General features: G+C 40.8%; 2 protein-coding genes across 2 annotated transcripts in view; both read left to right on the top strand.

Annotated features, from left to right (window-relative positions):
* The window catches only part of APC7 (tetratricopeptide repeat (TPR)-containing protein), a 316,090-nt gene that overhangs the window by 63,259 nt on the left and 239,477 nt on the right, over positions 1 to 13,354 (top strand). The window contains exon 2 of the mRNA XM_089801665.1: positions 8,074 to 8,142. Within this exon, the coding sequence (XP_089657791.1) occupies positions 8,074 to 8,142 (69 nt within the window). The remainder of the gene's footprint in view (positions 1 to 8,073; positions 8,143 to 13,354) is intronic.
* Positions 2,957 to 5,225, top strand: LOC149540580 (uncharacterized). Its single transcript, XM_089799640.1, has 4 exons — positions 2,957 to 3,726; positions 3,824 to 4,047; positions 4,158 to 4,345; positions 4,440 to 5,225. Exons 1-4 carry the CDS (start codon positions 3,499 to 3,501, stop codon positions 5,051 to 5,053), a joined length of 1,254 nt encoding a protein of 417 aa, XP_089655766.1. The 5' UTR covers positions 2,957 to 3,498; the 3' UTR covers positions 5,054 to 5,225.

Here is a 13,354-nt window from a genome sequence, read left to right as displayed (position 1 = left end):
AAATTGTACATAAATGGAGACTATAATTTTATAATTTTGAGCTCCATCAAGCGGATGAGCACAAAAGTTTCCAGGAAGATGAAGATCATACTGGGATAACCTTCAAAATTTCTAATATTACAATACTTTCTTTTCTTCTTGTAGGGTTGGCTCGCAAGAAGCCAAAGAGATATTCTCAGTTGAAAATAATACTAAGGGCACATTGTTGTAAGATAGTGATTCTTTCTGAGGAAATGAAGCTCATGGGTTAGTAATCTATGAATTTCAGATTGTGCAGACTGAATCTGGCGTGCAGCAAGGTTGGGGGGTTTGTATTTGTTCTAGACAGCCTTTGATAGTATTAGGGAAAGAGTTGTAAAAACTGGTGAGGACAAAGCTGTCCTTGATGCTGAAAACAAGGAATTCTATAAGTTTATTGCTCACTTGATTCGACCTGTGCTGTGTACTTCAGCCTTAGAATCATTACAAAGACTGCTGCTAATAGTTGTTCAACTTGTCAACTTGTGGCATATAGGAGAATTGTGTAAGATTGGATGGCTCAAATCTTTGCCAAGGGCATGCAAAAAATTGATGAAGTATGTAACTGGAAACAACTTGTGGCACATGGGAGAATCCTGTGAGATTGGATTATTCAAGTATATGACTATGGCATGCAAGCAATTGATGAAGTATGTAACTTGTTAAGCAATCGCAGATAATCAGAAATGATAAATTAGATATTTAACATTCTATACTTAATGATGTGTGCACCTATGAATAATTCATGAAGCCTTTTAATCAGACGCATTCCATATGCATTATGAAGTTGTTGGATATGGGGCTTATAGGTGACCCAAAGTAAGAGTGCTTTTGTATGGTTAGAAACATACAAATTCATCATTCAGCTTCCTGAAGACACACAGGACTATTTGAGAGCAAAAGAGAAAATTGTATGTTGTTGAACAAGAGATATGCTTCTCTATCTCTTCTGTTCCATGTGCTTTTCATGTTGATGATATATAGGAGTAGGAGATATTTTCCACAACAAGTCAAATCCTGATATTTCTATCAAGATTCAACTTTGTAGCTATTTGAATCAAACTCATTGACCCATGTTTCATGAGTAGTGGTTCACAAGAACCTATCTCTCATAAGAATAAATGGAGCATTTAGCGCTCATTGCATCTAGGTGATGCTCACGGAGTTGGCACACCAAGAATTCCGAAGAGGTCACTCCCAAAGTGCTAAATTGAAATATTCCAGCTGGATATATGGCTGAAAATGGATGATTTGTTTCTTTTGTATCTTGGACCATAGTTGGAAAACTCGCCGAGTACTCTGCGAGTTTTAAAAACTCACCGAGTTTCCTAGCTCGGCGAGTTTTTCACCAGTTAACTCGCCGATTCAAAAACTTGGCGGACTGGTAAAAACTCGCCGAATAATCGGTGAGTAATCACGAAAAACTCGGCGAGTTTTTTAAAAAAACTCGCGATCTTCTGGTGAGATTTTCACCCGCGGCCTGTGACGGATTAAAACAGCAGTGAATGTGTTTTTTTCTCATTTTTTCTTGTATTTGGATTGTTTAGAGCCTTGAGGAGTGAAGAGAAGAAGGTTTGGAGGCATTCTTGGCTGATTGCAAGTGATTCAAGGCGGATTTGAGTGGATTGTAGAGGATTCTAACCGATTTTAGAAGACAAATTTCTTTCCAGGTATGTTCATCTTACCATAGTTTGAAAACTTTTTATAGTTTTATAACAAATGTTCTTTTGTTTTTGTTGTTGTTAACTTGTTTGTAAATGTTTTCAAATCATTTAAAATCATTTTGAATCATTTTGATTTGAAACCCTAGCTTCTAAGGATATGGTTGAAGTTTGTTGTTTGCTAAGGATATGGTTGAAATTTGAAGTTTGAAACTTTGAATCATTTGAAACCCTAGCTTCTAAGTTCTAACTTTGTTTATTCATTTTTCTATATATTTATGTATAGGGCAGCGGTCAACCATTAAAAAAATGACAAACCCGCAAGAAGAGTGGCCACAAACACCATGCCCATCTGGATATATAGGCACTCGCCCTAAAAATGCAAGAGATAAGGCATGGCAGTATGCCTATGAAGCTCCAAATCCAAATGATATTGGGAAGGTGATATGCATTCCCTATGAGAGAATTATTTCTGGAGACCTAAACCGCCTCAAATACCACCTTGCAGGCATAAAGAAACATGACTCAAATCCTTGTCTCAAGGTAACTGATGAAGAAAAAAGATTCATCCATGCCCTACTTGCAGCTGTTGAAGAGAAAAAATTGAATAGGGAGAGGGCAAAATTAGCTATGAGGGCAGCCATAGCTGAATCAGAAGGAGCTCCGTTTGATATGCAAGAGGAAGAAGAAGCACTTGAGAACATACCAGGATCTCTTCGTGGCCCATGGATCCGCAAACAAAATTTCTCATTTACCGGTTCCACTTCTTCTACATCTCCTATTTCTTCATCATCACCATCCGGATCCCCATCAGGGATAGGTGGTTATTTTGTGCCCAGGAATACACTTGGAGCACAGCCATCATTAGAGGGCACTGCATGGTTTAAGAAGGTGCATGAGCAAACTGATATTGCAGCAGCTGATTTTTGGTTTTTCAACAATATCTCAATGAATGCCGCTGATAGTCCCTATTGGGTCAATATGGTGAATGCAATGACAATATCAGGCAAAGGGTACAAGCCGCCTAATCGCAAGGATATGAGTGGAAGGTTAGTATTTTACTATTTAGTAATTGTAAATAATTGTGATTCACTTTAGTTCATTGTTATATTTTAAATCTTAATTGTTATAACTTATTTCCTAATTTTTTACTAACACTTACACTTTATTTAATATTACACCTAAATTTTGTAGGTTGCTTGACAAAGCGGTTGGTAGGACAACATTGTTGATAGAAGACCAAAAGAAAGAGTGGAAGAAGTATGGCTGCACCATTTTATCTAATGGGTGGACATATGGAAGAAGTAGAACCATTATTAACTTCTTGATTGCTTGCAAAGATGATGTGGTGTTTTGGAAATCTGTCGATGCCTCCAACAAAGTGAAAAATGCAGCCACATTGGCTTTAATGTTGGAGAATGTTGTCATGGAGGTGGGAATAGAGAATGTGGTGCAAATAATCACAGATAATGCAGCAACATATGTGGCAGCAAGTAGATTTAATTTTTTATATTTGAATCAATATGAATCATGAATGTAATGCTATGGAATCTGGATAATGGTATTATTCAATTTAGATTTGATGTAATTTGTAAATACTAAATATGGAAAGTTTGTTATTGATTATTGATTTTTTGCTAATCTTTTAGATAGAATCCTCCAAGAGAGGCATCCCACACTTTTTTGGTCACCTTGTGCAGCACACGTCCTTGACCTTCTTTTGGAGGACATAGGAAAACTTGATTGGGTGAGTCCAATTGTGGAAGACGCTAGGCGAGTCACGAAATATATCTATAATCACCCATGGGTTCTCAGTTTGATGAGAAAAGCCACTAAAGGCAAAGATTTGATGAGACCTGCTATGACAAGGTTTGCAACGGTCTTCTTGACGTTGCAAAGTATTCTTGACCACATATTGGCTTTGAAGCAAATGTTTGTGTGTGCTGATTGGGTTGCTTCACCTTACGCAAAGAAGCCCGAAGGAGAGGCTGTGGCACGAATAGTGTTTGATGATAGCTTTTTTGCAAAGGCTAAGGAGATTGTGGAGGTAACTTCATTATATTTTTAGTGTATTCAAGTTTCATTATCAATTCATAACTTAATATGTTATTAACTAATTTGTATTTTTCAAATTTCAAATGTAGATGTCTCTGCCCCTGGTTCTAGTCTTGCGCACATGTGATGGGCAGCAATCCCCAATGGGAGGTCTTTATGAGGCCATGGATAGGGCGAAAGAGGCTGTTAGAAGTTACTATCACGGGGATAGTCTCAAATTTGACCCCATTTGGGAAATAATTGATAGGAGGTGGAACAATATGCTCCACCAACCTATTCATGCAGCAGGCTACTTCCTCAATCCCAAATTCAGGTAGTATGATAATTGATTGTCCTTGAAGTTGAGATTTTAATAAGTCTTTATTTTACTTTACTTTTTAAGGTTGTGTAGTAAGACTTGATATCATTTTCTATTTGTTTTAGGGCTGATGATTCCTACTCAGATCCTAATGGAGAGGTCATGGAAGGTCTCTCTAAATGCATTGAGAGAATGATATCAAGTGAAGAGGAGAGAGACCTTATTGTGACCGAACAACAAATCTATGTGGAATCAAGGGGTCCTTTGTTCTCTTCTATGCTAGCAAAGAGAGCAAGATCTACTCAAGCACCAGGTAAAGCGTCAAACTTAAAAATTTTTGCTAATTGGTAAGTTGTGCTTCTGATTTTTTTTTATTGCTTTATAACTTTTTTAATTTTGTTTTGCAGATGCTTGGTGGGCAAGTTGGGGTGGCAATACCCCCAATTTAAGGAAATTTGCTCTCAGAGTCCTATCCCAACCTTGTAGCTCATCCCATTGTGAGCGCAATTGGAGCTTATTTGAGTCCATCCATGCAAAGAAAAGAAACAGATTGACTCAAAAACGGCTTAATGACCTTGTTTATGTGCACTATAATCTTAAGTTGCGCATAAAAAAGGCACAGCTCTTAGAACTACCTGGTCCGCTTGATCTAGATGAGATAGATCCTTATTTTGATTGGACAGCACAGGAGCCAAGTCCATTGTTTACACCAGATGAGATCGCTGATTTGGAGAGGCAGGCCATGGAGGGGGAGGCTAACGCTGATTTTCAGTTCACTATGGATGACATTGAGGATGAGGACGAGGATGATGATGATTCAGGCGAGGATCATGCATTACTATTAGGAGGAGATGCATCCTCTTCTAGGACGCCGAGCCAGTTAGTAGGGACGTTGAGCGAGGGGGCACAGCCACAGAGTTCACAGTCACGCAGCTCACGCCCTATCCCAGTGTGGGGCACTTCTTCTAGGACTAGACCCCCTCGCTTTCCTGCTAGTGCAAGTGGAAAGAGGAAGATGTGATTGACATTGTCAAATTGTATTGATGTATTTAGACTTTTAGTATTTACTTCTAGTTTGACAGATTGAAACTATTTAGTAATTTACTATTTTGCTTCCTACCATGAGCATTCTGCATGAGAATGCAATTTTGTACGCATTATACATTTATATATATCTAAACTTCGTTTCTTTCTTTTGTATTGTCTTTAATTAACTTATTAGATGCATCTTCTCATTAAATTTTGCAAAATAAATGTATTTTTAATTAAATTTCAGCGGTTTTTTAGGTTCCCGAGTTTTTTTTTAAATCGCCGAGTTTTTCCCGATTAAACTTTTTGGGGGGCTTGGCGAGTTTTTGCATTTGGAGAGTTTTCCAACTATGTCTTGGACCATGTGATGCCTCTTTTGGATTCCTTTGTATATTCTAGTTTTGTTTTGTCTACAATTTTTTTCGAGTTTTGTTGTTTTTCTGATTTTTTTGGCTCTTTTTGGAATAAGATAAAATGGACGGAGATATCAGTTTATTCTAAAAACAATTGCTACAACGAATGATTTCAAATCTGAAACAATTTCTTTCTTTATTTAAATTATTTCCAAGCCAATGTGAATGAATGATGACAACCGTATTGGGTAACAAGAACGGAAGCATGTTTGATGCTGACTGCTTATGCTACAGTTTCATCTGCGATCTGATTCTGAGATTACTAGGTGATTGAAAAAGTCAACTGCTAGGGTTTCCGTTGTACCAAAAGATTAACCCGTCAATGCTCAATACAAACACTAGATTTATAGAAGACACACGAGGCTGTTAAACCATGTTGCCAATCCAATGAGGGATGCTGGCCCATTGGCAACAATCCCCCTCCGAATGTTACTCTTCACGACTTGCAAGAATTGAAACCTGTGACTAAGCTTTGATACCACTTGTGAAACATTGGGGTTGTTGTTGCACCAAAGGATCAACCTGTCAATGCCGGATACAACCCCTAGACTATAGAAGACACAAGAGGCTGTTAAATCATTAGGTGGATCCAACAAAGGACGCTGGCTTACTGCCAACAAACATTCAGTGCCACTTGGGATCATGTCGAGAAAAGATTACTTGCTGATGACAATTAAGGTTAAGGCTAGATTGCCTGTGGTTCAACTAAGGACTGAGTCTCATCATCTAAGGTGTGAGACAAGTAGATGGGGGGTTCCCAAATTGGTTTGGGAAGAAAGAACATGGGCTTTCTGCAGCAAAGGAGTAGTTGAAATTGAATGTCACTTCATCTTTGAATGTGCTTCTTACCAAGATGTCCGTGGTTAATATGATAACAACCTAAAGGAGGGTCATCTAAACCAACTTTTTGAGGAAGCAAGGCTTCAGAAAGTTGTTGATTTCAAGAACATTAAGGTGGATTAGGACATGATTCTTGTTCCCTTGAACTGTTGTTTGGGTGAATCTCATTAAAATTCCTTTATTTATTCATGTGTTCATATCATTTTTCTTTAAAACATTGGAATTCAAATGATATTGTTTGTAAGGTTTTGTTTCAGGGACAAGTTAAAAACTGCATTGGTAAAATTGAGGAAGAAAATAATGTTTTGTCTTTGAATGTTCTCCATTTTTATGATATACTAGAAAGTGAATTTGGCATGGAATTCCTTCCATTGAAATCAAAGGAACTCAACATTAGCAAGGAGCATTAACAAGTGTGGCATCCTAAAGAAGCCAGGAAACATGGAGGAGTTGGTTTAAGTTGTCTTCCACATATGGAAAGAGATGTCAAAAATACAATCATATAGTGTATGCTAACAATACAAGACATAAGATGATGTATGTAAAACCATATTTAATGAAATAGAGACATTATTGCTAAGGAATTAGATATTAGAAAATATGGGGCTCACTTTTTTTATTTGAATTTTTTGGTTGTTGGACATGAATTACTTTCGGGAATCGAATGCCAAGAAAGAAGTCTTAGAAATGTATAAGGTGCTTTGGTTACTTCGGACAATAATAAGAACACTTCAACAGAATTAAGTATAGACAAAAAAATAATGTCTTTACATTGAACATGTTAAATGAGAAAATCTTGAAGCTTTTATATTGTATTGCATTAAACATTGTGACATTTTTAATGAGTCTTGTGGGGAATGTTAGAAGGGTTTTGGGAGGATAACCAATTCAAGGAGCATTAGTCTCGTTTTTTCCCACCTGAATCTTTTTAAATGGATTATTACAAGGGATTAGATAGTCAAGAAATATGAAATTGATAGATATAGAATAAGATGTTATTAATATTAGAATGGTAAGTCTTGATAACTGAAACATGGAACAATAATGACCGTCCATTTCCCCATATTACATAGCCAATTGAATTTGTCATACATGAATTCAAAATTTCAATTAAAAACTGCCACACAGTATAAATTTTGAAAGCATGGGTGCCTTGAATATAAATGACTCAACTTATAATTCATATGCGCACTCTTGTTTTTTTCATGAAATACAGTTAGCTTTGTTAGGATAATGAATATAAGTTTCTCTAGAACAATCGATCCATTTTAATTGAGCTTGGCATAAATTGTTTATTAACAGACTGAAATATTTCAATGGTGCAATATTTTGATTTCACTGAGAGATAACTAACTTGTTGCCATAGTATTTGTTATAATAACTCTTTGTAGGGTTTCAATTTTTTACTGCTTTTCCAATTAGTAATTGATTGTATTTGTGCTTTCCTGATTTTCTATGACAAGTATTTATGTCTATAATATAACAAAGACAAGGTAGCATGCAATAGTTATCAGTGTTTATACCACATAATGGAGGAAAGAAAACATTTGTGAAATCTGTTGTGCTTAGCTAAAGGATTAAAGGATTTTGGGAGATATTAGTGTATTTTGTACAAAATGCTTTGTTGGCTGGAAGTCAAAGTTGATAAAATTATGTCTGTCATCTTCTTGAGGTTGCTTAATTGTTGATTTTTAACTTAATTGAGGTTGCTTGATTGTTAATACACATGGTGGAATCTAACTTTCTTTCTTACAAACAGGGATGCTTTTTGATGTCTTCGACTACGTCTGGCATTGATATCTCTCCAAGTGTAAGGGCTGAAAACATGGTAATACCTTGGGAACTATATAAATTTGTGAAATTTGCTTGGAAATCTATGCTGATAATTGGATTACAGCATGGACCAAAGTTCTTTGTTGATATGCTAGATTAGTTTCAAATAATTTGAAATTGTTCAATAGGAAAGTATAGCAATGATGTTGAATTTTAATTTCCTCTAGATCAAATCAGTTTGTAAGGACTTGTGAAGAATTATCATCTAACTCTACAATTTAATTAGTAACTGGCTTCTTTGCCCTGTGTATGTCATAGCTATCTTCCCTCTTTTCCACGTCTTTGAATTCTTTGCCTTGTTTATTTAATGTGTTTGAATTCTTCACCTTTGTTTTGTCAAATTGAGAGTTTTAGTGTACCATTTTCCTTAGCAGCAACACAGAGCAGCTATCTAGCAAAATGGGTCAGTATGGATCTAAATATGCTAGAGCACAAGTATGCAATGATAAAGTCCAAGAATCCTTATAAATTTGCTCGCACCACAATTGTAGGGAGACTTAAATAGCTTGCCAACCTTCTATATATTCTATCCTACAAGGAGTAGTACATGTGATTACCCATGTCATATCTAGTCAAAGACAATTTTTATTGTTATGTGATTCTACACTTCATTATGTGTTCATGGCTGCTGGTTAACAACCCTTAGTCTTTTGAAATTTGTCATTTCGTAGATTATCCATTTGTGGCCATTGCTCCTAGTCGTTTATGTTTACCGTACAGGTAAAGTAAATGACAGCATACAGAAAGTAACAGCAGAACAGTAGCATAATATTCGCAATAGTAAGTGAATGATGATTTACAATGATCCCAGACGGGATATAAATACTACTGCCGAACCTTCCCGAAGGAGTCCGTCGGCCACAATTATTCTATCCGTTACAAACTATTTACCGCCGGACCGTCGGCTACAGAAACACCGCCGGACCGTCGGCTACGGAAACACCGCCGGACCGTCGGCTACAGAAGCATCGCCGGACCGTCGGCTACAGAATGCAAAATACCGCCGGAACCATCCAGTCGGCTAACACCATCCCCCCCAAAAAGAGAAGTCGTCTCCTGACGACTGACAAAATATCTTGATAGCCACCTGTGCTGCTTTCTTTGTTTTCAATTCCTCGGTACCCTAAGCCAAGTGTCGCTGCACTGCCTCCAACCGGATGATCAGCTCCTCCCGAGCTCTCTACGCATCCACCCAGACAGCCTCACAGCCAACACCTGCTCCCACTGCCTCTGGTACACAGAAAGTCCATGCTTGCAGCAACTTCAACTCTTCTCAGCTAGTCAGACTCCCACGACTGATATCCGCCACGACTGGGGGTCCAGGGGGCAACGCCCCCGGCGGGGTCGAGGGGCAGCGCCCTCGCGGGGTCCTGGGGCAGCGCCCCGGGTGCGCTCCCTGTCGCAGTACAGGGCGGGGTCGAGGGGCAGCGCCCTCGCCGCCAAGACCAAATTAGCACTTCGAAACCTACACAAAAATGCACGGAACACACCATTTCTGTTATTATCTGCCAATTCTGCACTCTTTCTGGCAACCACGGATGTGTCCCCTTCCCTTTGGCATCATCCATCACTCATTCTGAACAACTTGATTTTGTCGTCGTCGTTTTTTTTTTTTGTTTTTTTAATAAGTACTGAACCTCTGACTCTGCATCACCTGCGGCCTTCCTGTTCTCCCTGCGGCCTTTCGTTTCTCCTACCCACGGCCTTTTTTTCTTCCCGCGACCCATTCTTCTCCTACCCGCGGCCTTCTGCTGGTCAAATTCTTCACCAAATTCTTCAACATGCCCACCCAAACTGTCTGAGAGAAGATAAATCGCGGTTGTTTTACCTTGCTACTGCCGTGGAAGTTTTCCATCTGCGGATCTGCGGGGTTTTAAGTCCGCGGGGCCTTCCTTCCCGCGGGACTTCTAGTCCGCGGGGCCCGCGGGACTCTTAGTCCGCGGGACTTTCTTCCCGCGGGACTTCTAGTCCGCGGGGCCCGCGGGACTCTTAGTCCGCGGGACTTTCTTCCCGCGGGACTTCTAGTCCGCGGGGCCCGCGGGACTCTTAGTCCGCGGGGCTTTCTTCCCGCGGGACTTCAAGTCCGCGGGGCTGTCAGCTTTTTTTTTTTTTTTTTTTTTTTTCAAATTTTTTTTTTTTTTTGTTTTTTCTTTTTTTTTTAATTTTATTTTTTTAATTTTTTTACAGAATACATTACTCAACAACAGTACCTCTGAGTGACGTCATCGCCAGAGAATGTTGTACTGACGACACGGAAGGATTCACCACCGGGGAGTACTTCCTTACACGATATGGTTTCAACTTAGATCCGTTAACTGGCTGAGTTATCTCTTGTTCGTCCAAGGTTGCTAATTTCATTGTCCCCGTGTCGCCAATTTCTCGGATTTGATATGGTCCAATCCATCGCACTTTGAGTTTGCCCGGCTTGATTTCGTTACGGCCATCATACTTCAGTACTACTTGTCCTGTCTGGAATCTGTTATGTCTCAGATGCTTGTCATGCCAGAGTTTGCGTCTATTCTGTGCTACTTCTGTTGCCCACTGTGCCTGTGATTGTCGCACAACTGGATTATTTCCTTGCTGTCGGTGCCCTTCCACTAATTTTATGCTGCAGTGTGACCTTTTCTTTCCGCGCGGTCTATTCACCATGTACCGGACAGTGGAATCTTTCGTTTTTTTGTGTTGAGACTGTATGTTCTTCCCCTCAGCTTCAACCATGGCAATTTTTCCTTCTTCCACTTCCCTGCATTCCTCCGGACATTCATTTTCCTCCTTTTTCTCATCTTCGTCGACCCTTAGCATATTGCAACTCGGAAAGAGTTCGTAGTCTTCTATTTCCCAGTGGTAAAGGCCATTAACCGAGTCCAGGTCGTCGTCATTCGATCCTCCGTCAAGTCTCAATACTCCTCCTTCATCCGGTTCCATTCTCCTCTGTCCTTCGTCATCCCTTTCGCCTTCACTGTCAGAATCTGACAATGCTGCCTCCTCACCGACCATTTGCGTATGCAGGTCAATTATGAATCTTTTGCCTCCGCGCTCCATTGATAGGGTATTGCGTTTCCAATCATGTTTTACTTTTGCTTGCACCAACCAATCCCGTCCCAGAATAGCATCATAGCCTTTTCTTTTTAATGGAATGACTACAAAATCCAATAAAAATGGTTGCGTACCAATTGTTACCGGTTGCGCTTTCAGAATTCCCAACGGTTTGATTCCATGTTGGTCTGCCGTGAGCAACTGAAATGCAGGTGGCCACAACGTCGGTTTTCCCAACTTCTTCCAAGTATCCTCCGGTAAGACATTCACGCCGGACCCTCCGTCAACAATTGTCTCTGTCAAAACATTTCCCAAAATCTCCATCTCGACGACCGCTGGATGTCGTCCGGAGGTGAGTGCCAGCAGCATTGGATCTGTTGTCATTACTTCCTTACTATTCCTTCGTGTGTCCTCCGGTGCTTCCGAAAATGGTGTATGATTCAGAATAGCCGTTCGTAACTGGGGCATTGTGAGAAGGAGGTCACTTATCTTGACCGGTATCTCTGTTTGTAAGATCTGCCGTACAATGCTTTGTTCTGCGAAGTTCTTTGCCAAGGTGCCTGTGATGTCCTTCAACTGAGATGTTTCCGCCGACGATGCCTTTGCAATGTCCGCCTGCACTTCCCCCACTTTTCTCTTTTCCTCCGCTTGCCTCCGTGTAATTGCCAGAACCTCCTCTACATCCGTGCCGACAGTGATCAAATTTACTCCAGCCTTTGGACACTTGGAATCTTCGTGATCGCTGGGTCCGCACCATCTGCATAATAATTTCGGTGTGTTTGCCGCTGTACAATCCCGCGCAAAATGACCCCACAAATTATACGCTCGACATTGAACAATCGGCCGTCCGTTTGCATCATATTGGGTTCGACTCCGGCCTCCATTATTATTGTTATTATTTGCATTGTTGGTATTTTGCCCTCTGCTATTATTCCTATACCCTCCGGGTGTGGCACCATCAATGTTTGCATTTCCGTTATTGCCCGACGGGGAAGCCTGCTGCGTAAGAAGCACCTGCGGAGATCCTCTTGTCTTCATGTTAAAAGGACAGTCCTTTGTCGAATGGCCCATGATCTGACAGATGTCGCAGAATTGGTTCTTCGGGCACGATCCCTTAGTATGACCGTCGGTCTTACATTCCGTGCACCATAGTTCACTGCCTTTTGGCTCCTTCTGCATGTTCTTAAATTCCTTCATCATGCGAACCATATCCTTCTGTAGGGCACGAACCTTCTTGCTACTGCCTTCGTCGTCGCTACTATCATCCCGAGTGGATTCATCATCATCAGAGTCAGAGGAGCTGGTTTTCTTCTTCTTTGTCTTCTGTGCACTCTCAAGGTCCAGTGCTCTGTTATATGCGTCCACATATGATGACGGTGGCACAATTTTCATTTTCCTCCGCAACTTCGAGCGTAGGCCGTCCACAAACCACCTTTTCTGCAATCCGTCCGCTGGCTTGCTTTCCATTTTGTTTACTAAGTCTTTTAATCTCCTGGCATAGACACGGACAGTTTCGTGCTTCCCTTGCTTGGTATTGAAAATTTCCGCTACGATTTCATTATCATCCCGTAAGAGTTTAAATTCCGCCAAGAACTCCTTTTTAATGTTATCCCATGTATCCAGCTTCTGTGGATCCATATCCGAAAACCAATCAATCGCGACACCCCGTAGGGTTGCCGGAAAGTGCCTGGCCCATTCGTCGGCATCTGTGATTCCATTTGCCCGCCAGATCGTCTCACATGTCTTACAATGTCGGAGAGGGTCGGCTGTACCATCGCCTTCAAATTTCGGTAATTTTTCTTTGGGTCCCGCCATAACTCTGGAAGTCTGCACTCCTACAGTGGTCGGCACTCCCACACCGGTAGTCTGTACTCCCACACCAGCAGTCTGCACTCCCACACCGGAGGTGTCTGCAGCTGCAACCCTTAGTGAAGACGGAGGATCCTCCGAAATTGTTTCCCGCGGAAGGCTATCCTGGACGAAGAGGTCACTCCACGCTCGTGCTCCGTCGGCACTGCGAGCCGTGCGAGTTGATGCTCTCCCGTCTGAATTTTCTTCCCTCGGCGAACACAAATTCAAGAACTCCTCCCGTGCTTCTTCCACCAATTCCACTCGCTGCCGAGTCTCCTCCAACAATTCCTCCGCACTTCGGTTTTCGTCGACAATCCTCT

The sequence above is a fragment of the Cupressus sempervirens genome, chromosome 9 (genome assembly GCF_028749045.1).
Source record: "Cupressus sempervirens isolate cs-2001-9-10 chromosome 9, ASM2874904v1, whole genome shotgun sequence".
Taxonomy (NCBI): Eukaryota; Viridiplantae; Streptophyta; class Pinopsida; order Cupressales; family Cupressaceae; genus Cupressus; species Cupressus sempervirens.
Note: the sequence above shows the minus strand (reverse complement) of the source record. Positions and strands in the feature narration are given on the sequence as shown.